This window comes from Carettochelys insculpta, chromosome 3, assembly GCF_033958435.1.
Source record: "Carettochelys insculpta isolate YL-2023 chromosome 3, ASM3395843v1, whole genome shotgun sequence".
Lineage (NCBI taxonomy): Eukaryota > Metazoa > Chordata > Testudines > Carettochelyidae > Carettochelys > Carettochelys insculpta.
Window position 1 is genome coordinate 74988620 of NC_134139.1, and position 26857 is coordinate 75015476.

A 26857-nucleotide genomic window follows, 5' to 3' on the forward strand; every position below is an offset into this window, starting at 1 on the left:
TCTCCTGTGAGCAGGGTGGAGCTGAGAGCCAGGTGCTGCTGCACTGGTCAGTCTCCCAGTTTCCCGGAGTGAAGGGTAGCTTGGAGCCAGGCACCAGCTCCCTGCCATTCAGAGTTGCAACTTGAGTGCACATATCTCAGGGTTCTACAGTAAATAAAGTCTTGCTGTTTCTTTATATACTTTAACAAGCACATTTTAATAACAGGGTAATTTTGTTTTGATTTTTAAGAAAGCAAAGAAAGAACCATTTAAATTGAAAGTCATCATAAATTTTAGAGTCTGGCTTTGCTGTCTAGGTCTTCAGACATTTTAGACATTGTGGAACATGGGTATTTAAAAAAGTTAGCGAATAGAATCCCACACTTTAGTCAAGAACCTTTATGTAGCTCATTCCTAAATTTAAAGTCAGAATAATTCAAATTTTAAACATGAGTTTATGTCCAGGACCAAAACACACGGTACATATTTAGTGCATGTTTATGATTAAAATAAAAACCTGAATTTGAAGTATATTTTAATATCAAAATGTTCAAGATTTGACTTTCTTTCAGATTTGTTTTAAAATTCATACCATTATGTCCTGCTATGTCCTATTCTTTTAGATGAGTTGAAGTGTCTGGTTCCCTTTATCTTTATTTTTCTACTATGGTATTCCATTTGTGTTTCAAGTTCTCTGTCCATCTGGATTCATTCGCTTGCATGGCTTATTTGTTTTCTAATGTTTATTTCTCAGTTGATGTCTCTTCTCTGGCTCTCCATTTCTGTGACTTTTTTCAGACTTCCTTCTGTAATCCATTTTCCTTCCTCTCACCTCTAACCTTTTTTGCTGCACTGCAGATGCAGCAACTCAAAACTCAATGATTTTAATGACATTTAAAGACTGGAGCTGCAGTGGTAGCATGAAGTTACATTTTACTTCAGCAGCACCCCTTCTCTGTTTAAAAGCTTCTTACAATGAGCGTTTTGCTCCGGCAACAAACTGAAGAATGTCTTCGTCTGCCAGCCAAAAGGCTCTCTGATACATTTATAAATGTAATGCACTCATTTTAAAAATAGGCATATTAAGGAAAGTCTGATCAAAATTTTGCTAAAATGTGAGTTTACTATTTCCAGACTGACTTTCTAGATGACACTTGTAACAGTTATCTTCCCCTCCCCAAGAAAGACTTACTACAACAAACACAAATTAACTTAAAGTGTTAATTGATGGGCAATCCAGACTGCAACACTATTCCTTGCACTAAACAGAGTACCTTGCACCGCCACTAATAAAACCCAAATTCACTGGAGCTACTTGCAAAATAAGGACATAAAAATCTGCTGCAAAATAAGGATATACTTGGGTAAAGAAATAGAGAAAGAAAAAAGGGAGATCTCAGAAAGGCAAGAAACAATCCTATGAATTGCATTTAAGATGCTATATCATATTCTCAAAAAGCTCTATTAAAATGGCTATTGAACACATGCTTTTTCTGTAAGAAGCATAGAGCCAAAAGCTAAGATTCTCAAGTCTTCATTTCATGGAATAAGAATTTGGAGTTTGACATTTTCCCCAAATGCTTCCCAGAGCTACACGATATGCAGTTAGTTACGTAAACATGCTTATAGTATGCATATTTGGTAGTTATTGCAAAAACGAGAATTCTAGAAATAAAATGATTTTTCAATATGGAGTTCTTCAAAAATGAACACATAGGTTTACCCTCTCTTCAACACAGATTAAGACCAAATCAAGTTTGATGCCTTACAAACATCTCAAATTGTGAGAAGATACTCAAATTCCTACTCACACGAGTTTAAACTGACGCATACATGCCTAATCCTGATTCCTTTCACAACAAAAGGTCATTAGCTCAGACAGTTTCCCATACTGCTGTAAGTCAGGGGTGAGCAAACTATTTACATAGTGCCCTGCTTTTCATTCCTGCAATTAGCAGTGCATGCGCACACACACTCACCCCACCTGTCTAATGTAATTCAAATCAAACAAATTTCAATTTCAGTTATGTTTGAATAAAAACCTTTTTGGCATATGTAAGAAAATATGTAGAATGTAAAAAGCTTTTAGTCAATATATAAATGTGACTACACACATAAAAACAGTAACATATTTCAACATTTTTAATGAGATGGATGAGCCTGAGAACCAGCAGCTGCTTGTACTGCATGCGCCCTGAGGAAAAGTCATTTCCACCTTGCCACCTTCCCATTTGGCTACTCCAGCTCTAAGTCACTTGTGGTTGACGGAAACATGCCATTACCTCTTGTTTCCAGATGCTTCTGTGGGTGTTCAGACTAGGATCAACAAGCTGGTCAAGTGAGCAAATAGTATCAATAGATCACATATTGTCATGTATTCTGATAAAAATGACACAGTGCAGGCAGTGACTTACCCTTTTGACTGCACTCTAGTGCCATTCTTCAGGGCTTAGTTTTAGTGAGCTTCACATTTTCTCAAGTTAAATATTTCACTTATGCTAATAAAAAAAACCACATTACTTAGGACTAAAACTAACCCTACTGGAATTAACAGTCTTCTCATTTGGATCTGGAATTGTTCATTTATGAGCACAAATTCAATCTAATCAGTATTACTGAAGTCTGATGGGATCATTTTAACACTCCAGTCATGCAAACTGTTACAATATGTTTAAGAAGGATGGAAAGGAAAAAAGGAGAGAAGGGGTGGCACTATGAAAAAGACGGCAAACCTGTTTCTGATTCACATATAATTCAGACAATGATCTTTAATGCTTGTGGATCAAAGCCCTAACAGAAAGCACAAGATTGGGTAATAGCTGATGTCTTGCGCAGACCACCAAATCACATTAGGGAATAGGATGACCAGCTCTTTATAAACCTATATATAATAAGGAATGAAAAATTATTTATTTATATATGGCATGAAAAAAAGTACATGCTCACACGGGACTTCAATTTGGCTGACATATGCTAGAAGTCTCAGTTTCCATATTAAACCATGATTGGAATGTCTACACAGAGATGATTTCCTAATTCCAAATGTGCAGAAGTCAGCACAAGGAAATTCTTTAATTAGGTCCTGTCTGAACAGAGAAAGGGAAACTGGTTACAGAACTAAATTAATGGTAGCTTTGGTACAAGTGAGCATGATTATATCTAAAATCCAAATAAGCATCTCAGTGAGTGAGTGAGAGAGAGACAGAGACAGACACACACACAGATTTGGTGCTTTAATAGGGTCAGTTTCACAAAGCTGAAAACAATCTGAACCAAATTATCTTAGAGGAAGAATTTAATTGGAAAAATGAATGATCGCTGGAAATCATTTAAGAACACTTTAGCACATGCTCAAAAAGGCTTAAAGGCAGCAACAGTTTTAGTTTAAAAATAACTTCTTTTAAGGGAAGTGAAAGAAGCTATAAATAAAATTTAGCAAGTGGAAGAAAAGGGAAGTTGACAGTAATGAATATAAAGCAGAAGTCAGAAAGTGTAGCAAGCTGATAAAAGAAGTCAAATGATACAGTGAAAAAAATATCAATGGACAGCAAAGTTAAGGACAATATGGAGTTTTGTAAATACATTAGGAATAAAAAGAATCTCACTGCAATGCACCATTACCGGAAGAATCAAGGATGCAGGAAAGAAAAAAGGTGATAAATATTTCTGTTCTGTATTCGGGGAAAAAGAGGATGCACTTTCATCATGTGATGACCAACTTCATATTATATTGTCTCTTTGGAGGAGGTCTACTAAAGATTGATAACTTTAAGATAACTAGCTCTTTTAAACCTCTGGGATTCAAGCTGAGGAACTCACTGGACTGTTACATTATCCTTCGTTATTAACCAAGGTAAAACATTAACACCATCATCAATAACCTTGGGCTCAGCGCCCGTTGGTGTCTGATGCCTCGCTCACTATTGCCTTCCATCTTTCCTTGTCCAGTGCAGAGTGGATTCATTTCTGTAGACTAGCTCCGCATCAATCTATCCATTTTCTGTGGGGTCTGCCTCTCCTATTCAGTCCATTATGTCGAATACCAGGGTCTTGATTTTTCATTTGCTGTTCAATTTGCAAATATGCCCAAATAGTTCTGGCTTCCATTTTATAACCTTCTGCAGCAAGTTCTCTTTTGGCTGTTATCTTTCTATATAAATCCCTCATTGGTGACCTTCTGCGTCCATCCTATTCTCAAGATCTTTCTATAACAAATCCTTTTGAACCCTAATATTTTTCTTTTCAAATCTCTCGTTATCACCCATATCCCACATCTGTACAACATGCTGCTGAATACACACATTTTCAAGACACTCAGCTTCATTCTTAAGCTAATTGCTTTGCTTTTCCAGATCTTATCCATCGTCTTCAAACTCGTTCTTGCTTTCGCTATTCTAGTCGCCGTTTCCTTCTTAATGTCTAGAGCATGTTACGTTGCCCCCCCAGATATGTGAGCTTCTTTGCATTTTCTAGTTTAATACCACTGACACTGATTTCCTTCCTATTTCCTTATCTCCAAATACCATTGTTTGTGTTTTATCAATGTTCATAATCGGTCTGTTCTGCTTCCCTTCGTTTAACGCTTTTACCATTTCCACTAGCTTCTCCTCATCTTCCTCAATATCATCTGCAAACCTCAAGTTGTTAATTCTTTTCCCTTGCACAGATACCCCTTCTACCTCTTCCTTCGTCTTGTCCATCACTCTCTCCAGATGTGCAATGAAGATACTTGGCAAAATTGGATATCCTTGTCTCGTACCTCTACTTGTTTTAAACCAATTTCCCAACTCCCTGCACGTTCTCACTGCTGCCTCCCCATTGTCACAGATATCCTTCAACAACCGTATCAGTCTGCTATCCGCTCCATATGCCACTGAACACTGCCCAAGTCACTTTCTGATCTACACCGTCAAATGCCTTTTGGGGGGGAAAAAAAAAAAAAACCCGACAAAGCAAGTGTATACGTTCTTGTTCTTTCATCACAATTTCTTCGCTATCAGTCTTAGTGCCAAAGTTTGCTATGTGGTACTTCTATCTTTTCTAAACCACGTTTGTTCATCTGCTATATGCTCTTTCTGCGATCCTAGTCTCTCAGTATCATCATCAGCACCCTTGCCTAGATGACTTGTTAGGGCAATTGTTCTGTAGTTCTTGCACTCCAATGTATTCCCTTTCTTGGGTATTGTCACTAGCGCAGACCTTGTCCATTCCTTAGGCGCCTTCCCTTCTTCCCATGCTATATTATATAGTCCATGTATTTCCTGAATCATGCTTTCTCTGCCTCATTTGATCATCTCTCCCGTGATCTTATTTCCAGGGCTCGTTGTTCTTTAGTAGTTTCACTGCTTTTTCTACTTCCTCCTTTGAAATATCGGTCTCGATCTCACTGCTCAGGGGAGATCTCTTTCGGTTCTTCAATCAGTCTCTCAGAGACTCAAGTCCAACTGTGCTTTATACAGATCGGTGCAATATCTCGCCCATCACTGCACAATCTTCTCCTTGTTCACGAGCACTTCTTCATTCTCATCTTTGATCACCATCTCTTATTAATATTTTGAATTGTCGCATACACCTCCCTGGTCTTACATTCACCGTAATACTTCTCTATATCTTCACATTGCTCCTGTAACCATTTCTCCTTATCCTTTCTGGCTCCTTTCCTTACCTCATTGCTTTTCACCCTATATGGCTGTTCTGCCATCTCAGAAACATCTCTTCTGATCTTCAACGCTCTCTTTTCTTGAGCCAACTTCTGTGTCTCCTGGGTGATCCACTTCTTATTGATCTTTTCTTCTTCTGGACTAGTCTGCTCAATTGTGTCTTCTATAGCAATGGCTATCCCTGCAACTCTCTTATTTAGGCCTTTTTCTGTGGCAATATACTTAATCTTCTCTTCGAGCGCTGCTCTATATGCATTCCGTTTCTTCCTCACATAGCCTTGTCACGTCTCTTCTTAACCTAAGACGCGGCTTAGGTTTTCTTTTGAGTTTTATCTCGATGTTTGCGATCACTAGACTGTGGTCTGAGTTTATGTCCGCTCCTTGGAAAAGTTCGGCAATGCTGTACTGATGTTACCCACCTTCTTAACAAAAATCATATCAATCATGTTCTTGGACATCCCATCATTCAATTGCCACATCCACTTCCTACAGTCCTTTTGTTGGAATCTCATGTCGCAGATCACCATCTCATGCTCCGTAACAAATGCTAGTAGTTTCTCACCTCGTTCGTTTCTTTCTCCATATCCAAACCTTCCCATGACTCCCTCCCGACCTTCAATATCTGTTCCAATCTCCTCTGATGATCAACACATCATCATCTTCAGCATTTCCTCCACTGTCTTTGTCAAGTCTTTACAGATTAGCCCAATTTCTTCCTCTGTACTGTCTGACATGGGTGCATAAATCTGAATGACTGAGATGTTGAACGGTTTTGCTTCAAATCTCGCTACCATCATTCTTGCACTCACCGGTTTGTACCCTAATAATGCTCTTCTAGCTGTTTTGCTAAGAAGGAATCCAACTCCTGCTTCATGCTTTGTTTCGTTTCCTGACCAAACGACTTTGCAATCACATATCTCTCCTGATCCCATCCAATGCATCTCTATGAGCTCCATGCCAGTTCCAAGCCTGGATGAAGGAGGAAGGCTGGTCAGATGTGTGTTGATACATCTACTGATCCATACCCAAGTGGGATGGGGCACCCTGAGCTTCACCGGCTGCATCAGGAAAGCTGGGGCTGGGGCTGGCCCACAGGCCCTGCCACCACCCTGTCTCCTATCCAGACCACTCACTTCCAGCCCATCCCTGAACTACCTCTGCACTGCTACCCCCAGTCCACTTATGCACCTTACCTCCCTCACAGACCCCAGACACTTGCCCCCAGCCTGCTCCAGCCAGGCCCCAACACCTGCACCCCATCAACCTGTTTCTGGACACTAAACACTGACGCCCCCCATTTTTCGTCTCATCCATGCCCTCAGAAGCATTAATCTGGACTGGGAGATCCCCTGAACCTCAGTCCCACCCGCCACCCCTTTTCTCCATCATCCTGTCCATAGCGCTACAGCATGAGGGGAGTGAGGTGTTTCAGGCTGGGGCCACATCAGGGAGGATTACGTGTGTGTGTGGAGGGGTGTGCGCACTGAGGCAAGCTTCTTACTTGAATATAACCCTGACTGACTTTTCTGTGGGTCAGTGGCCCCAACCCAAACAAGTTTCCTCATCGTAACTGTAAATAGGGAGTAGTCAATCAGCTGTATGCTTAGTTGTGTCCAGCAGGGCTTGGTTTTTGGCCATATACTTAACATTTTTATCAATGATCTGGAAGGAGAAAAAGAAAAAAAAAAATCAAAAGTCACTGAATGCTTGTTGATAACACCAAAGTTGGGAAAGCGGTAAGTAACGAATATAAACACAATTTATATATCTAGTGGCTGGCCAATTACAAAAGCAGTTTCTCCTCTCTATGTTCACACTTCCACACTAGCTGCTGATAATGGGCCACATCCTTCATGACTGAACTGACCTTGACGACTCTGGCCCTGTGTGTCAACCCAACCCTATATGTTTACATTTAGGTGTATTAAAATGTATATCAGCTGATAAACTGAGCACAAGTAAATATACATTTTAATACACCTAAATGTAAACATATACATATATCAAGGAATGTAGGCCACAATATAATGATGGGGAGCAGTTTCCCAGGAAGCAATGAGTGGAAAAAAAATGCAGAGGGATAGATTGAATCACCCATGGAACATGAGCACCTAGCGTGATGCTTACTGTCAGAGGGGTAGCCAAGTTAGTCTGTATCTTCAAGTGCAACAAGAAGTCCTGTGGCACCTTATAGGCTAACATATTTTGGAGCATAAGCTTTTGTGGGCAGAGACCCACTTCTTCAGATGCATAAGTGGGTCCAGAGAAGTGTCTAAATATATAGGCTCAAGAAAACCAGGGAGTCGCAGTCAAGAGGAGGGTCAGAGTTGACAAGGTCAGTTCAGTCATGGAGGACGTGGCCCATTATCAGCAGCTAATGCGTAAGTGTGAACATCAAGAGAGGAGAAACTGCTTTTGTAATTGGCCAGCCACTTCCAGACTCTGTTCAATCCTTAGTCAAAGGTAACAAATTTGTAGATGAATTGCAGCTCTGCAGTTTCTCTTTGGAGTCTGTTTCTGAAGTTTTTTTTTTGTTGCACGATGGCTACTTTTAAATATGCTGAGTGTCCAAGGAGACTCAAGTGTTCTCCCACAGGTTTATGTATGTTACCGTTCCTGAAGTCTGATCTGTGTCCATTTATTCTTCTGTGTAGAAACTGTCCACTTTGGCCAATGTATATTGCAGTGGGGCATTACTGGCACATGATGGCATATATTATATCAGTAGATGTGCAGGTGAATGAGCCCCTGATGGCGTGGCTGTTATGGTTAGGTCCTGTGATGTCGTCGCTGGTGTAGATATGTGAGCAGAGTTGGCACCAAGGTTTGGTTCCAGGTTTACAGTTACTGTGGTGTGGTCTATAGTTGCTGGAGAGAATTTGTTTAAGGTTGGTGGACTGTCTGTAGGTAAGGACTGACAAACCTTGAGAGGCAGGCGAGAGTGAAGGACTGTTGTCCAGGACGGACACTGATGATGCGCTGGAGAGGTTTTAGCTTGGGGCAGTATGGGATGGCCTGTGGCCTTCTCTTGTTTTCCTTGCTGGGCCTGTCTTATAGCAGATGGCTTCTGGGTATACATCTGGCTCTGTTAATCTGTTTCTTCACTTCCTGAGGGGAACAGTGTAGTTTCAGGAAAGCCTGGTAAAGGTCTTGTAGGTGTTTGTCTCTGAGGGATTGGAGCAAATGTGGTCGTACCTTAGTGCATGGTTGTATACAACGGATTGTGTGGTGTGCCCTGCATGGAAGCTGAAGGCCATTTACAAAAGCAAGCAGTCCATGAGTTTCCAGTATCGGGTGGTACTTATGGGACCATCGCTTGTTTGCACAGTAGTGTCCAGGAAGTGGATTGCTTGTGTGGACTGGGCCAGGCTGAGGTTGATGGTGGGGTGGAATCTCTTGAAATCATGGTGGAACTCTTCAAAAGCCTTCTTCCCATGGGTCCAGAAGATGTCATCAATGTAGCACAAATAGAGGAGGGGTGCTAGGAGATGAGAACTGAAGAAACATTGTTCCAGGTCAGCCATAAAAGATACTGTGAAGCCATGCTGTGCCCAAAACAGTGCCACTGATTTGAAGGTATAAATTGTCCTCAAATCTGAAATAGTTGTGGGTGAGGACAAAGTCACAAAGCTCTGCCACCATTTGTGCCTCAGCCTCAGAGATAATGTTCCCAACAGCTTGAACATCATCTTCATGTGGGATGTTGGTGTGAAGGGCCTCTACATCCATGGTGGTCATGACAGGGTTTTCAGGAAGGTCACCAATGACTTGTGAAGTTGGTGGTATCTTGAAGAAAGCTGGGAGTGCTGGTGGTGTAGGGTCTCAGTAGAGTCTCCACATATCCAGACAACCCTGTAACAAGAGTGCCTGAGATGATGGGGCATCCAGGACTCCCAGGTTTATGGATCTTGGGTAACAGACAGAATAAACCTTGTTGGGGTTCTAAGGGTGTGTGTGTACATTTGTTCCTATGTTTTTATAGGGAGGGTCTTGAGCAGATGGTTTAGTTCCTCTGTATACTCCTCTCTGCGATCATAGTACAGTAGCTTGTAGAATGTGGTATTAGAGAGTTGCCTGGCAGCCTTCTTTTGGTAGTCTGTCCTTTGTTAGCCTCTTGGATGATAATGTCAGAGGTGTCTGAGGCAGTTGATGGTGTCTGTTCTGCACAGCTGAGGTTATGAGGTAAGCAATGCCGCTTTTCCACAATTTCTGCCTGTGCATGTTGGCAGAAGCACTCTATGCAAAGGTCCAGATTGTCATTTTGACCAACAGGTGGAGTCCATGAAGAATTCTTTTTCTTGTAGGTGGCAGGGGACCTGCGGGTCAGTGCACTGTTCAGTGTCGTGTTGGAAGTATTCAGAGTAGCTGGAGACGGCAAAAGTAGGCTTTCAGATCCCCGCAGAACTGCATTAAGTTTGTGGGGCTGGTGGGGCAAAAATAGTTCCCAAGATAGCCCGGCAGAAGAGTCTGCCCTGAGTGTGTAGTTGGATAGATTGACAATATTGTTGGGTGAGTTAAGGGCACAATTATTGTGGCCGCATGTCGCAAATAGTTTAGTCCTTTTTCCTCTGTAGAGAAGAGAAATGTCCATTGTAAGTCTCCTGTCTTGTTTTAATGAAGTTCAGCCATATGGAGGTTTGTGTGGAAGGTTGGTTTTCCATGAGAGTCTCCAGATTTGAGAGGGTTTTTTTTTTTTTTTTTTGGTTTTCCTGTTTGCTGTATCTAAACCAACTACTGTGAAAGCCATGTTATCTGGCACTTGGATAACTGTCATGGGCTACATCTACACTAGCCAAAAACTTCGAAATTGCCATGCAAATGACCCATTTCGAAGTTTACTAATGAAGTGCTGAAATACATATTCAGCGCCTCCTTAGCACGTGGGCAGCCGCAGCATTTCGAAATTGATGCAGCTCACTGCCGCATGGCTTGTCCAGACAGGACTCCTTTTCAAAAGGACCCCGGCTACTTCAAAGTCCCCTTATTCCTATGAGCAGATAGGAATAAGGGGACTTTGAAGTAGCCGGGGTCCTTTCGAAAAGGAGCCCTGTCTGGACGAGCCACATCAATTTCCAAGTGCCGCGGCTGCCTGCGTGCTAATGAGGCGCTGAATATGTATTTCAGTTTTTAAACTAAGAGGTGGGGGAAAGCCGATTGGTGCGGGGGAGCACCTGGATCGGACGGAGACTTCTCTTACACGAGGCTCCATAGATAGGGATTCCCTAGAAGTTAGTCAGATAGGGAACGTGGGAAATAATTATGGGCAAGATCAGATGTGAAACAATCACATATAAAAAAATCCAACGCGTCTGTGAAAGGCGGACATATAAATAGTGGTAGTTTTTTAACGTGCTTTTACACAAATGCTAGGAGTCTGTCTAATAAGATGGGTGAACTGGAGTACCTCATATCAAAGGAGGAAGTTGACATAATAGGCATCTCAGAAACATGGTGGAATGAGGACAATCAGGGGGACACTACCATACCAGGATATAAATTATATCGGAAAGACAGAACAGGTCGTGCGGGTGGCGGAGTGGTACTATATGACTGCTTCTTGGAGCAGCTAGTAGAGGAACCCACAAGGGGAGAGTCAATTCTCGATCTAGTCTTGACTGGAACGCAGGATCTGGTCCAAGAGGTAACTGTTACTGGACCGCTTGGAAATAGTGACCACAATATAATAAACTTTTAATATTCCTGTGTTGGGAAGAACAACGCAGCGGTCAAACACTCTGGCATTTAATTTCAAAAAGGGGAATTACACTAAAATGAGGAAGCTAGTTAAACAGAAACTAAAAGGTAGAGTAATTAAACTAAAATCCCTGGAAGCTGCATGGAAACTGTTTCAAGACACCATGCTAGAGGCCCAACTTAAATGTACACCCCAAATAAAAAAAAACACAGTAAGAGACCTAACAAAGAACCACCATGGCTAAACAGCCATGTTAAAAAGGCAGTGAGAGAGAAAAGGGCAGCTTTTAAAAAGTGGAAGTCAAATCCTAGTGAGGAAAATAGAAAGGAACATAAAACACTCCCAAATTAAGTGTCATAATGTAATAAGAAAAGCCAAAAAAGATTTTGAGGAACAGCTAGCCAAAAATTCAAAAAACGATAGTAAAATGTTTTTTAAATACATTAGAAGCAGGAAGCCCGCTAAAAAAGCAGTGGGGCCCTTGGACGATAAAGATATAAAAGGAGTGATCAAGGAAGACAGTGCCATTGCGGAGCGATTAAATGATTTCTTTGCTTCAGTCTTCACGGCTGAGGATGTTACAGAGGTTCCTAAATCTGAGCCAGCCTTTTTAGGTGACAAATCTGAGGAACTCACTCAGATTGAAGTGACATTAGAGGAGGTTTTGGAGTTAATTGATAAGCTGAATAGTAACAAGTCTCCAGGACCAGACGGCATTCACCCAAGGGTTCTGAAAGAACTCAAATGTGAAATTGCGGCGTTATTAACAGTGGTTTGTAACCTATCCTTTAAATCCACTTTGGTACCAAATGACTGGAAGACGGCCAATATAACGCCAATATTTAAAAAAGGCTCTAGAGGAGACCCTGGCAATTATAGACCGATAAGTTTAACATCAGTACCAGGCAAATTAGTAGAAACACTAGTAAAGAATAAAATTGCAAGGCACGTAGAAGAGCACAAATTGTTGGGCAAAAGTCAGCATGGTTTCTGCAGAAGGAAGTCGTGTCTAACTAATCTATTAGAATTCTTTGAAGGGGTTAATAAACATGCGGACAAGCGGCACCCAGTGGACATAATATACCTCGATTTCCAGAAAGCCTTTGACACGGTCCCACACCAAAGGCTTTTATGTAAATTAGGTGGTCATGGGATAGGAGGAAAGATCCTTTCATGGATCGGGAATTGGTTAAAAGACAGAAAACAAAGGGTGGGAATAAATGGTAAATTTTCACAATGGAGGAGGGTAACTAGTGGTGTTCCCCAGGGGTCAGTCCTGGGACCGATCCTGTTCAACTTGTTCATCAATGATCTAGAAAATGAGGTAAGCAGTGAGGTGGCAAAGTTTGCAGATGACACCAAGTTGTTCAGGACAGTCAAAAGCAAAAGGGATTGTGAAGAACTACAAAAAGATCTCAGCAAACTGAGTGATTGGGCAGCAAAATGGCAAATGAAATTTAATGTGGTAAGTGTAAGGTAATGCATGTTGGAAAAAATAACCCAAATTACACATACTACATGATGGGGTCAAATTTAGCTACGACAGATCAGGAAAGGGATCTTGGAGTTACAGTGGATAGTTCTCTGAAGACATCCACGCAGTGTGCAGCGGCAGTTGGTAAGGCAAATAGGATGTTAGGAATTATTAAAAAAGGGATCGATAATAAGACAAAAGATATCATACTTCCCCTATATAAAACTATGGTACGCCCACATCTTGAGTACTGCGTGCAGATGTGGTCTCCTCACCTCAAAAAAGATATATTGGCATTAGAAAAGGTTCAGAAAAGGGCGACTAAGATGATTAGGGGCTTGGAACGGGTCCCATATGGGGAGAGGCTAGAGAGACTGGGACTTTTCAGTTTGGAAAAGAGGCGATTGAGGGGCGATATGATAGAGGTATATAAAATCATGAATGGTGTGGAGAAAGTGAATATAGAAAAATTATTTACCTTTTCCCATAATACAAGAACTAGGGGACACCAAATGAAATTGATGGGTAGTAGGTTCAAAACTAATAAAAGGAAATTTTTCTTCACACAGCGCACAGTCAACGTGTGGAACTCCTTGCCCGAGGAGGCTGTGAAGGCCAGGACTCTATTAGGGTTTAAAAAAGAGCTTGATAAATTTTTGCAGGTTAGGTCCATAAATGGCTATTAGCCAGGGATAAAAGTATGGTGCCCTAGCCTTCAGAACAAGGGCAGGAGATGGATGGCAGGAGATAAATCACTTGATCATTGTCTTCTGTTCTCCTTCTCTGGGGCACCTGGCATTGGCCACCGTCGGCAGATGGGATGCTGGGCTGGATGGACCTTTGGTCTGACCCAGTATGGCCATTCTTATGTTCTTATTAGTAAACTTCGAAATGGCCATTTGCATGGCCATTTTGAAGTTTTTGGCTAGTGTAGACACAGCCACGGTCAGTTAACTGGCATATGCTGGAGTTAGTGCCAGATGACTGGCAGCCCCCAGCTCAAATAACCAAAGTATTTGATTATCTGGCGACCCTTGATTACCAGGGATTCCAGCTAGTAAAACTTGTACTGTAATGTGATTCTGTTTGCACAAACAGAGGAATTTTGAGTAGGAACAAAGATCATTTTACCCCTGTATTTGGCACAGGTGCAACTGCTGCTGGAATACAAAAGGCCAGTTTTGATGTCCCACTTCAAGAAAAACATTGGAAAGTTTCAGAAGGTTCAAAGAAGAGCCATGAGAATAAAGGACTAGAAAACATACCTCCTATTGATAGGCTCAAAGAGGTCAATGTTTTTAGCTTAGAGGGTTACATCTACAGGATCTACATATGGAACAAATATTTAATAATGGTCCCTTCAACCTAGCTGCAAAAGGTATACAGCAAACTCTTTCACATTTGGCAGCCCCAGCATGAGGAGGTTGCCAGGTATTCAAAATATTCTGGATAAGAGATAGGTATACCAAGCAAAGCATAACACAAAATTAGATATTAAGTAAACAAACAAATGCATGCAGAGTACTTTACCAACAGTAGTATTGCACACTGTTCACTATGTATTTATTGCTCTTTACTTAATCTATACTACACTTATAGAAAACGTAACTAAAATTTACTTATTGTTAAAATGCAGGTTATTTGAGAGTTCCAGATGATAGAAGGGTTTACTGTATTATTTAAATGTCAGGAAAATGAATCAAAACAAGTTCAGACTGGAAGTAAACTATAGTTTGCCATTGGGATCATTTATCATGGAGCATGATGGATTCACTATGAATTACATCGCAGAAGTTCTTGCTTGTGTCACACGCGAGATCACACTACAAAATCACAGTAGCCCTCTCTGGAATTGGAATCAACAAGCTGGGTTTAATTTCTTGAACATACCAGTTTAGACACACTTTAAAATACATGTCATACAATGACAGAATAGCAGGCCTCCAAAAAGAGTGGCATTAGCAATTCAGCGGTTAACTAGATGCACAGCAGCATTTAAAATGAGTGCCAATAGAGCAGTATTGTCCAAGAGTAATTCACCAGATTACCACAGCCCACCCCACAGCCACCGTCTCACTGTCTTCCCAGCTTGGTCCTCCCCCATTACTCACTGGAGATGCAGCGCATGATCCACTCAAGCACCCCACTGCAGCCCCCAAGCTGGAGGAGCTGCTTCAACTTCTGCCAACATACTCTTGTCCCACAATGTGGTGGGGTGTGCACCTGGAGGGGTGCCCCACTTGTGCACCTCCAAGCTGCATTTGCCACAGTCTGCTTCCCTGTTTTCCCACATGCGAACAGGGAGAGCATTGGACATTGTGCCAAAAGCAGTTCTATTTCAGACCGAATGTAGGAAAGCTACTGTTATAGAAAGTCTCCCTAGCCCTCTTTGCAAGAGCAGAGGTGTTCTCAACCCTGTTTTGGTCACATCCCATTTTGATCTTTCCATCAGTTTACAATATTTGGTTTCAGTCTGAAATACTATTCTTCGCTTTGCCTCCCAGACTGCTGTATGATGTTGCTAGAATTAGATGTTGCGTTCCACTCCACGGGTTGGCTACATATTTAATGTCCACAGAAGTGAGTTAAGAGTGACAAGGTTCCCAAAACAGCTGAGTAGAACAGGCTGAGACTGTAGTTAGACAGACTGAAATAATGTTAATAAAACAAGAGCACAAATTAAAATAAAAGTTAATACTACTACAGTAGTCCCTCAATTTACACGAGGATTCAGTTCCCACAAACCCTTGAGTACCCCAAATTTCACATAAGTCCATGGTGGCTTTTTCCTCAGCAGAACACACATTCTGCAGCTGGGGAGCAGCAGGAGCACCTGGAGCTCCTTGTGCAAAGTAAGTCCTGGGGTCGGGGGGCAGGTGGGGAGGGTTAAGCCTGACGGCAGGTTGCGGGGACAGGGAGGTTAAGCGTGGGGTGAGTTAGGGCTTCAGCAGGGTGGGGTGGGGAGTTGAGCTGGAGCTGCACATGAGGTGGGCAGTTGAACAGGGTTGGGGGGTAAGGGGGTGAGCCAGACCTGTGCTTGGGTGGTGAGCCAGGCCCCAGGTCTGTGTGTTTGTGTTTTGAAACAAAGCCCAGCACAGGGGGATTAGCCATAGCCGCACGTGAGGGTAGTGAGCCCAAGCCAGATGCAGGAGTGGGGAGTGAGCTGGAACTATGTATGAGTGGGTGTGGGGGGACTGGGAGGGTTGTGCCACGGCCCAGCAGGGGAGGGGGGCAGGATTTTGAGTTGCACTTCACTAGTGTTAACACGAGTTAAGCGCAACTGGAAATCGCCCATTTCCAGGTGATAGCTTGGCTGAAGGGCTGGGTTTATAAAGACATTGTACTATTGTCAGGTGCAACTAAGAACAAAAAAACGGCCTACAGAAGTCTATTACCAGGGACAACACAGAAAGCCATGTCTGCTTTTAAAGTCCTACATTAAATTCACAAGACAGGAATGCCAGACATTAGCTAGTGAACTAAATAAAACTGAAGGCCGAGAAACAACACGGACCCCTCCTATACCACAACTAGATATTTTTAGAGCTGAACTGCACTTTAAATATCGTCACAGAGAAAGCAAAATATCTTAACCACCAACGCCCAGACTGAGCAGCAAAATTCAGCTACACACGGTTCACCCTGGCACATCGCGATGACTACTTCTTACCTACCTCTTCCAAACGTGGGCACAGCAGCTCCAGCACTTCCACCCGGTACGCGCACACGCGGTCGCTGCTAAAATTACAACGCCATTGCCGCAGAGCCCACAGAGAAGCCGAGCAGCGGCCCCTGCAGACCCTGGGAAGCCTGAGACCGGCTCAGCACTGCCTCCTGGGGAGGCGCCACGCTCAGCGGCTCAGCCCGTGGTCAGAAAGGCCCCAGGGGAACGAAGCGAACCGGGAGGCGGGATGCGCCCTCCCCTGCCAGCGCGCCACCAGCCATCGCGCAGCCGGGCGCTCGTGTCGTGTCGCAGCGCTGCCCCAGGGGGGCGCGGCGCCGAGCCAGGCTCAGCGGGGCCAGGCCAGCGGGCCGGGCAGCACAAAAGGGCCGGGCTATGCCGGCAAGGACGACGAGGGAGACCGACAGCTCCCAAACCTCCCGTCACGTACCGCCGACCGGGGACACCAGCCGCTCCTGCCGCCTCACGCGAGGCCGGTGGAAAAGCGCCGCGCTGGTCCGGGCAGCTCTCCCCACCCTACTTCGGCATCAGCGCGTACAAAACTCCGCCCACTTCCACTTCAGCCGCTGCCACCGCCCTCCAGTCTTAAGGGGTGGGAGAAAAAAATGCGCCACCAGGGCTTCACTGCGCAGGAGCCAAGCCCTCCGTTTGTTTTAATGAGCACTAGGATTCGCCCCACCCCCTGACTGGCCCTCACCCGGGGTGCATCATGGGATATGTAGTTCGCCTGTAAAACGCAGCTGCTTCATTGGCGGCGAGCGTTGATGGAAAGAACCGCGTTACCTATGAGTCTCTGCGGCGCCGAGTCCCTGTTTCCATAGAATTGCTGGAAAAATGACGTTAGTTTTTCCCATATGGCGGCCAATGGTGCAGGGAGATGGGCGGGCCTTACCGGCTCCTGGCCAGTAGAGAAAGCGCAGGGCGGGTAGGGGCGGGGTCTCTATCTGTCAGTCACTTTGTGAGGTGGGGGAGGGGAGCGAGAGGCTCCGAGCGGAGCAGCCACAGCTCGCGCCGGGTCCGGGCAGCGGGGATCGGCCCCATCATACGCAGCTCAGAGCTGCAGCCGTAGCCAGATCCCTTGCTGGGGGACTGATCCGGGGCTAGCACCAAGCCAGCAGGTCCGGAGTTGGGAGGAGGCTTCGTCCCTATCTGCCCCCTGGGCCAGGGGGAGCCGCGGGCGGGCGCGCGGACGCCGCGGAACAAAGGTAACAGCGGCAGCAGGAGAAAGAGACGCCCGGGCCCCGCTGCTACCGGCTGAGGGAGCGGGGCGGCTCCGCTCTGGCGCGGGGTCGGGTGCTTGTGGCCGTTTCTAGGCGGGAGCGAGGTTGTTTTTGTCCTGGCGAGATTGCTGTGGGACTCTCTGACCGCCCCCCCCAGCATGAGGTGTGTGCGGGGGGAGAGGGGCTGGCGTCGCCGAGGGGCCGCGAGGAGCCGGACGGCGGGAGGGAGGGGGGGGTGCGCCTCGTTGCTGCCTCTGCTGACCTGGTCCGGCCCGCTGCGTTGGGCAGTTGCGGCTGTTGCTGTTGAAACTCCTGTCGCGGAGTCAGCGCTTTCTTTTCGGGGGGATGGGGGGGAGGTGCCGCCTCAGCCTCATCCGCAGCCCCTTCACCGGGGAGAGCTGCCACCCAACCCCTCCTCTTCCTCATACAATGGAGGAGCAGCGTCCTCTTTCCCTCTCCAGCCGCAGCAAAGTGCGTGGGGGTTGGGGTACCAGGGTTCCGACACCGCCGGCCCCCCAAGCCCGCAGGTCTCTGGGGAGGGATTCAGCGCTCGGCCCCCCGGAGCTGGGCGCGGAGCGGGGACTCTCCTGGAGCAGCCGGAGAGGCTGGGGGTGGGTTGTTGTTGTGGCAAGTTTCTCCTCCTCTGACAGAAATGGCGTCAGTGGCAGCGAGTGAACGGGAAGCCGAGCCGCGGTGTGTGGGGGCTGGAGGGAAAGCAGTGGCCGAGCAAGTGGGGGAGGGCTGAATGGGGAGTAATGGGGAGGTATAGCAGCTGGGGTGTGAGACCTGGGGAGAAAGAGGGCGGATCGGGACCTCGGCGGCTCCCCTGCCCGTACCCCCCCCCCCCCGCGCTCCGGTGCAAGCGGCCGGTGCGGTGGCTGAGTGCTTTGTTTTAATTCCAGGTCCAGCCTCGACCGCTCAGCCCCGATTGGGGCTGTTTTCCGCAGCCTGAGCTCATCATGAAGGTAAAACCCTCGTCTCCGTGTGTGGGAAGGGATGGGGAGAGGGTTGCAGGAGGGAATGGATTTCGATCTGTCCCGGACCCGCTTCCCGGAGCGAGACTTGGCGCTGGTGCGGATCCAGTCTGCAGGCTGCTTCGCCCCACTGCTGTGGTGGTGCTTTAGATGCTTTTGCTTTGCTGTGCAGGTTTGGCTCCGCCACGTTTTGCTAAGGGACAATGTAAGTTCACTGCGAAGGAGTCGTTTACTCCTCCGAAACAACCCTTCGTAGGGAATATAGGACATGGCTGCCGGGCCAAGCCTGATGAATGAATAGGAGACAATCACGCCGCTTCGGAAAGTAACATTGCAGAGGACATACCAGCCAGTTGTGTTTGCGTTTATAGAGGTTAAATGATGGATTTACTTTCTGTGTCTTAACCGGAGTTCTGTAGCATTAGTAATCTTGAGATGGTGAGGGGGTGTCTGTACAGATGATGCTCTGCAGTGAAGGTAGTGCTGTAGGATGCAGAATGATTTTCAAATAGCTTTTTAGTTTCCTTTTTGGTGCTGTGTGCAATAGCCATGTACAACCATTGTGAAGCACAGACATTTGTAGACCACTGGTACTTGGAGTATTATCCATGCCTGATTGAAGTGATTGTTCCACTCAATTTAAATGTTTTTGTGAAGAATCTTGCCTTTCATTTGCAGATTTAGTAAGTGTAATTTTTAGTATTTTCCCTATTTTACTTTTTGGCATTTATATTGCAGTAAAAAACATAGATCTTAGTCAGGATTATGCTGCATTAAACCAGGGTTCTTAGTTTCATAAAACTTATCAACTATATTTGTGGTATAATTACAGAAAAAGAATAGTTGGAATACATGCATAGTCTGTCAGCTTTATTATTCATTGTTAAATACAGTAACTTCCAGCTAGAATCATACCTCTTTGGAGTTTTGTACATAAGTGTTCATGTGTATGTTATAACAAATGTGTATAAGACATTGTATTCAGGAAACACCAGAAATGGCAAAGGATACAGTTTTATTTAACTAGATTCAGAAGACAGTACTAAGCACAGTAAACTGATCTGTATATAATAAATAAGTACATTTATAAGTATAATAAATCAGTATATTTCTCTTCCGTTTTGGTTACTAATGAAAGAACCATAAAATGTAAAGTTTGAACTATTATTTCCTAGATCTTTAATGTGAATAATAAGTGAGACCTGAATACCAACATTTGTGTTTCATTAAGAGGAAAGTATAGCTAAATTTTACAGCAGTGTTGTATGGAAGTTCCCAAATTATTGTCCATGGCCTGCTGGTTTGTGAAGTTGGCTAAAAATGTGGTGGTGTTTGTACTTGTGTCCACGTTGAGGGGATGGCAGGAGGGAACAGGCAGGAGCAAGAGATGAAATCCAGAGCAGGGGTTCTCAAGCTTTTTGTATCTGAATCCCCCACCCACGCACTGTAAAAACACTGTGACTGGCATTAGGGAATAGCAGTCAGGGCCACTGCCTGGTGCCCCAAGCCACAGGTGGCTCCACAAAGCTAAGTTGCTAAATATTTGGATTCTGTCCCAGTTACTAGTCTTGGGTCCCTGAGCTACAGTCCTGCACAACAGGGTTTTAGCTTTCTGCAGTTCCCCACCCCCCTGGCCTCCTCTCCAGCCCCAATCTAACGCTGGACATGCATGGCAGACTCCCTGAAATTTGCTTCTAGAACCCTGTTTGAGAACCACCAATCTAGCATAAAAGGAGATGTAATGGGGAACATTTTTTCCCCAAAATGATCTGAAAGTAGTTAAACATATATATGAAGTACTATTCTAATATTATATTTCTATGTAAACAAATATGTAATAACCATGGAGATACTTTTCATACTGTGTGGTTAAAGGATCTGTTGTAAGTGCCTACATAAACAGTTGTGGAGGTGAGGCAGTCTGCAATCACAGCATGAAAACTCCTCTTTTTAACTCAATTGAATATGTAACAGGAGACTTAAAGATTAAATATCAAACTCAAAAGCCTGTTTATAGATCCATATTTTAGACAGTATTTTAACAAAAGCTAAAAGTTTCTTTAGTGGTGAATAAGATTCACACTGCTCTTGTTACAAGAAGTTTAATTTTTTTATTTTGATGTACGGCTGTGTAAGTCCTGTACTCGCATGCTGAATTTAGTCAGTTTTAAAACGTTCAGTGATTTCTTCCTGATGAGAGCTAAACTTCTGTTTGGTCAGGATGAGCAATCCAAATGCCTGAAGTTTCCCTTTAACATTTTTTGGGATTTAAACTGGAAGTTGTTAATTACAGTGAAGCTCCTTTTTTAGTTACAGCACAAAACAAATATACTGGATTTTAAGTTTCCAAAGAGCAATATAGCTAAATAAATGTATATCAGTTTTCAGTCTTGTAAGATAGGGTGCATAACCATGAGGATATTGCATTGTAACACATTTGTATAATCAAAGTAACATAAGGGAGTGAACAGGAATTATTTTTTCTATTCACCTACATCGAAGAGTAAGTGAATAGCTGATGAAATATAACAGGATACTGCTTGAAAACATGACTGATTTTATTTATTAACAACTAGAAGAGTGTATTGATGGATATTTTTTGCATTGAGAACATTAAACTCTAAAGATGTAGTTTTACGGAGGGGCTGCCCATATTGTGCTCCTTGCAGGATTGTCTTGATTGTTGCTTTAGTGATCTTTCAGGAGAAGGTAATAGTATATTCTGTGAATAGCCCTTTACATTTAGGAGTCAGGTGATCTGCGTTCTATATTGTAATCTCTGTCACTGGCTTTACTATGCCATAATGTTCCCATCTATGTGAAGAAAATAAGATATTTACTTTCCTATGTAAATCTCCATGGATGAAGAATGCTATGTAAGAACTAAGTAGTAGTAGTAGAGTGATACAAATGAAAGATCACTTCATATGCTTATTTATGACTTGGAACTGTGGGTGGAACAATGGTAATACTGTCTCCCAACACAGGGTTTCTCTTCTTTTTTTTTTTGAATCACTCTCCACCTTAGCATTTTTAACATGGAGGTTTCCCCATGCCCATGAGGGCACCAGCACCATTTCAGATTTCAGGAGGAGGGACAACTTTCAGCTAGAGTCCAGGGGACACTTAGGTCACTGGAAGGTCTTAAACTGATACTTACATTTTTATCTCCAAAAAATCTATTTCAGAAGAATTGTTGTGATTTATTTCCTTTTCCATGCAACAATGTCTCCCAAACCGAACCCCTCCAGCAATGCCCTTCCACCACCATGCTGCCGTCCAGATCAGCTGATAGCAGTCACCCCTCTGCTCCAATTGTACTTCCCTAGGTTTGAATGACCTGAGCATGCTCACTTGGTAGCTTCTCTTCCTCTCACTCACAAATACATGGCCTCTTCCTACAGAGAGCATTGAGGTTGGAGGGGATTCTGCCAAGAAGGATTTTGCCACTTCACATAACTGCCCCTCCAGGTGTTCCCATCCCCCAGGGTCAGTACTCAGTACTACAGGCACTTGGAGTTCAGCAAGTGGACTCCTTTCTATCTAGAGCTGACTGCACTGCAGGCCAGTTATAACTGTTCTGTCAGAGTGGGGTTCTGTGAAGCAGTCCTAGGCTACGTCTAACATTTGTATCCTGAAATAGCACCCACTGTGTAGACATAGCCCTGGAGTCTACAGAGCACCAGCTGCAGCCTATCCTCCAGGCTCCAATCAGCTGGCTATCTGATCCTGGTTTGCAGTGGCCCCCCAGAAAGGTTGTATGCCTCCTTGCTCTCTGGCTTGAGAAGTTATGTCCTAATGTTTACCATCTCCTATAGTGAGTGGCAGCAATATTTTCCCCACATTAGCACATATGTAGTGAAGAAAAATGCATCCCTTTGTATACTACTGAGTAACACCTCAGCCTATCAACTGTGCTATATATATAATCTATGAAGATGGAAAAAACACTACAGATTTGTTCATAAATGTTGCAATAGAACCCATACTGGAGGTTCCACAAGTAGTAAACAAAGCTTTTCCTCCTTGTAATCACATATTGGCCTATACTAGAGAGAGGCTGGAGTGGTGTGTAAATTGCTATAGCAGTTTCTGTGTTCAAGCTGGGATTTTCTCACTTTGCATGCCTTGCACATGATTCTTAGCAAAATAAGACTTTTTCAGATGGCTAAAGAACCTTGGTTTGCCAGCAGGTGCATATTTACAAAATAATTATGTTTCAATAGCTAATTTTATATAACGTGCTTGTTGAAAAGCAGTCTGCAAACTTTCTAAGTCAGGGAATTAACCGTAGGAAAAAAAGACCTAAAAGCCCAAAAGAACATGTTTTTAAAAGTAAAGGTTACGGATGCAGATGTTTCATTGAAATTTTAAACACTTAGCTAGATGTTTATTACTTAGAAGTGTTTATGAAAGTGTTTTCCTTTATCTTTGTCAGTATAAAATTTGTCTTAGCATAAAATTTCTCACTGGGTTGAAAATGCACTTGAGGGTGACTAGCTGTGTGATAACAGAAGTAGTGAATATTGTAGAAATCATAGAGATGCATTTTGAACCAAATGCAGTAGAACCCCATTTATACGACTCTCCATGTTAACAAGTCAGCTGCACAAGTCCAGAAGCGGACAGCCTCTCTTGAGGCCACTAGACAGTGGTGCAGCCTTACACTGTCCCGTTTTCCAGATTATCTGAATTTTCTGATTATCCGATCTGGCTCTGGTCCCAGTTAGATTGAATAAAGGGAGTTCTGCTGTATCTGGTTAGATTTAATATAGATGTAACAAAATAAAATGTTGAAAAATGCTTATTTAAATTTTAGTATCTTGACCTTTAAAACTGAAGCTTTAATATGCCAAACCTAAATTACAGTGTGTATATTTGTATTCCATAGCCTCGGGTGCTGTGGGTGCTTATTCAGAACTGACAAAGCATTATACAGATGATGGGAAGAATTTTTTTTTTTAAATCTTCATTATAAATTTATATATTGGTTTCAGTAGTAATAATTTCTCAGTGATCTACCTAGCTCACCTGGGTCACTGGTGCATGCTTGTGTTATAACTATGCTGCCTAAAAGCCAGTCTGCTAGTCTAGTCCATTGGATTGTGTGCAAGCGATGGACTGCAGTGGAATATGACTTATAAACTCACAGTAACTAATTTCTATCCTACAGCACAAATAATTGGAAAGCCAACTGCTCTCATTCCTGTGCTACAGGCTGGAAACTAGTTAAGGAATTTAGTAGTCTTTCATTTTCTAGTCAGCTCTGTGGACAGTGGCAGAAGTGCTGGGAACTACTTGGGGAAAGGAGTAGGAAAACAGGTAAGATTTGTGGTGTATTTTTCTCTAAACTTTGTTTAGCAAGAAACCACTCCTTTTAAAATAAATGGTCCCCTTTTGCCTCTTACTAACCATCTTTTGGTCACTTTTCAGTTTCCTCATTCTTACATAATTACATAGGAAGAAAAGTAAACGCTGCTGTACAGGACTTGTCTTAATAACTTAGACTTGGGTAGAATTTGACGTCTTTCCAGGTTGAAATGCCAGCCTTATGTTATACAAAAGGTGTGGAATATGAAAATTCATGCCTTTAATATTTAATCATTTAGTAGAAAGCATAGTACAGGAGTTCTAGGATAACCTCGGCTAGCTTGGAAGGGTGTGTGTGTGTGTGTGTGTGTGTGTGTGTGTGGTGGGGGGGGGGGGCGGGGGTAGCCTGCTCTGATTGAAGACTGTTTGTTATTTTCACAGTTTGGAGTAAATGCTTCTATATTTTCCTTCAGTGATCCAGCAAGGGCACCCACTCTCAGATGTCAGCTCCCCAGCAATTGCCTTTCTTTGTCAGCTACCAGCATCTTTCTCCTTTCTGACTGGAGCATATCCAGGCTAAACTAATCCCTGCCTCCACTGACCTATTCCCAGTAGAGACTGGCTGTCCAACCACACCTGCTTGCTTTCTCTGTAGAGGTGGTTAATGGGTGTAGATGTTGCCGTTGTAGCTGCCAAACAGTCGCAACATCTACACTAGCAAGTTCTTTCGAAAAAATCAGGCCCTTTTTTGAAAGAACATGTGAAGCATCCACACACAAAATGCACTCTTTCGATCTGAAATCGAAAGAATGTGGTTCTGCTTCCAGAAGCCCTCTTCTTCTCCCGAATCAGGAAGAGCGCCTCCTTTCGAAAGCATCTTTTGGAAAACAGCATGTGTGGATGCTCTGCAGGTCCTTTTTTCAAAAGAGCAGTCCTCATGGTGCTGGATTCTTCAATCCCTGGCCCATTCTTTCTAAAGAGCCGGGGGGTGGGGAGCTGTGTGGATGCTCTCTATCAGAAGAGCAGATCGATCACTCGATCCCCTTTTTCTGTGGATGCGCTCTTTAGAAATAAGTTTTTGCAGAAGAGATCTTCTGGAAGAACTTCTTTTGAAAGATCACTGTAGTGTAGACGGGGCCAATGGTAGTATCTATCCCTGTATGCAAATGTCTTTTATTCTGAAGGTGAAAAAACACTATGGAGAAAATATATCTACTGTATATCTGAGAGAGTTTGTCTGTCTGTTCAAGAACTCCTCCTAAAAGTTAAGAGCTAGGACCACCAAATTCAGTATACACCTTCCTCTTGTAACTTAAAACAAGGTGTAGGTTTGGTTGTTCTTGGAAAATGGGGTGTGCCTGGAATGCGATTGCTTCTCATAAAACCATACAGAACAGAGACAGAAGCACCAGTTGGTGAAAGAGTCTGGCTGGGGGTGTGTACTCTCTGCCCCCCTATCTGGGACTGACCCAGCCCCAAGCCTCCCATCTCCGAGGTGCCTTTTAGGGTTAATGGGGTGGAGTGGGATGAAGTAACTCCCCCATTTTGTACAGGGAATTAACCCTAGAAAAAAAGACACAAAAAAGAACATGTTTTTTAAAAGTAAGGGTTATGGATGCAGATGTTTCATTGAAACTTAAACACTGATATTTAAAAATTAAAAGTGTTTATGAAAGTGTTTTCCTTTGCCTTTTTTCAGTGAGAGCACATAGCATAAAATTTCTCACTGGATTGAAAATGCATTTGAGGGTGACCCATTTCCCCTTCCTCAAGGAGCAAGAGGAAAGTGCACAATTTGTTACATTCTCACTCTGGTTGGGGAGTGCAGGGACAGATGAACCTGCCCCAGCAGGGGGACGTTGCCTGTGCCCACTGGAGCTGCAGCAGCCATGGAGAGGTGCTTCTCACCTGACCCCAAGCTGCTGCCGTGAGAGACCTCTGTGATGGTCCCATCTCCTCACGGCAGCCTGTGTACTGAACCCCTTATCCCCAGCCCCACCCCAGAGCAGTGTTTCAAATGAAGGAAAAAAAAATTTTTTTTTTTGAGTCAAGTACCTGAGTAACACTGGGTGAGTCTTCTAATAAGCAAGTACACATTTACCAATAAGCGTACTTCCATCCTACCCTGGATTCTGGCAGAAGCAGGTCTCCACTCCCGCCCCAGGGGATCTCTTATGGTTATCAGTTTGTCACCACTTCAGCTCAGAACAAACCCCCAGTATTATAAAACCACAGTTGGCCCAGTTCTTCTAGTCCTACCTTGTGGTTTGGAGCCTTGTGTGGACCAGGGAGAGTGCCCTGAGTCAGTTAAAAACCTGGCTATTTACCCAAATACCCAATCTGTATCTGTTCCTCTCTGGAGAATCCAGTTTGAACTAGTGTTGTTGTAGCTTTTCCGGGGATTGGCTTCAAAGGGCTGATAAGGATTGGGAGTATATTACTGTCGTCCTCCCTGCTAAAGAAGGCACATGCAATACTATAATAACATGTACACCATTGCGTTTTTAATGCAATGTATCTCAAATATGTTAATTCAGTAAGGTTCAGTTTAATTCAGTAAATATTACTTTAATTTCTCAAAGTTTGTTCGGGTTATTATAGGATACTGTCTATTGTAATCACCAGTAAATGAGAAGAAAGGACATTAGTTTTGTTCTGTTCTCACACTTGGCATCAGGTATATTTGGATCAGTATTTTTTACATATAAGGTCACTACTGTACAGAAAATACTACCTAATGTAATAATCAGTATCAGAGGGGTAGGCAGGTTAGTCTGTATCCACAAAATCAATGAGAAGTCCTGTGGCACTTTATAGATTAACAGATTGATTGAGAGCATAAGCTTTCGTGGGCAAAAGACCT

At 43.6% G+C, this 26857-nt stretch overlaps 2 protein-coding genes across 5 annotated transcripts in view; one reads left to right on the forward strand and one right to left on the reverse strand.

The window, feature by feature from the left end:
- GGPS1 (geranylgeranyl diphosphate synthase 1) overlaps positions 1-17079 on the reverse strand; it is a 51979-nt gene extending 34900 nt beyond the window's left edge. Inside the window, exon 1 of one of the 2 annotated variants that reach the window (XM_074990130.1) lies at positions 16921-17079. The gene's annotated coding sequence lies outside the window, so the exon portion shown is untranslated. Of the gene's footprint in view, positions 1-16482 lie in introns of both variants that reach the window. The other variant, XM_074990131.1, reaches the window with a different exon arrangement.
- Positions 17080-17480: 401 nt separating this feature from the next.
- The window catches only part of ARID4B (AT-rich interaction domain 4B), a 184952-nt gene continuing 175575 nt past the window's right edge, over positions 17481-26857 (forward strand). For all 3 annotated transcript variants that reach the window (XM_074990133.1, XM_074990132.1, XM_074990134.1), the window contains exons 1-2: positions 17481-17695; positions 18613-18675. In XM_074990133.1, the coding sequence (XP_074846234.1) occupies positions 18670-18675 (6 nt within the window). In that variant the 5' untranslated portion in view covers positions 17481-17695; positions 18613-18669. The remainder of the gene's footprint in view (positions 17696-18612; positions 18676-26857) is intronic.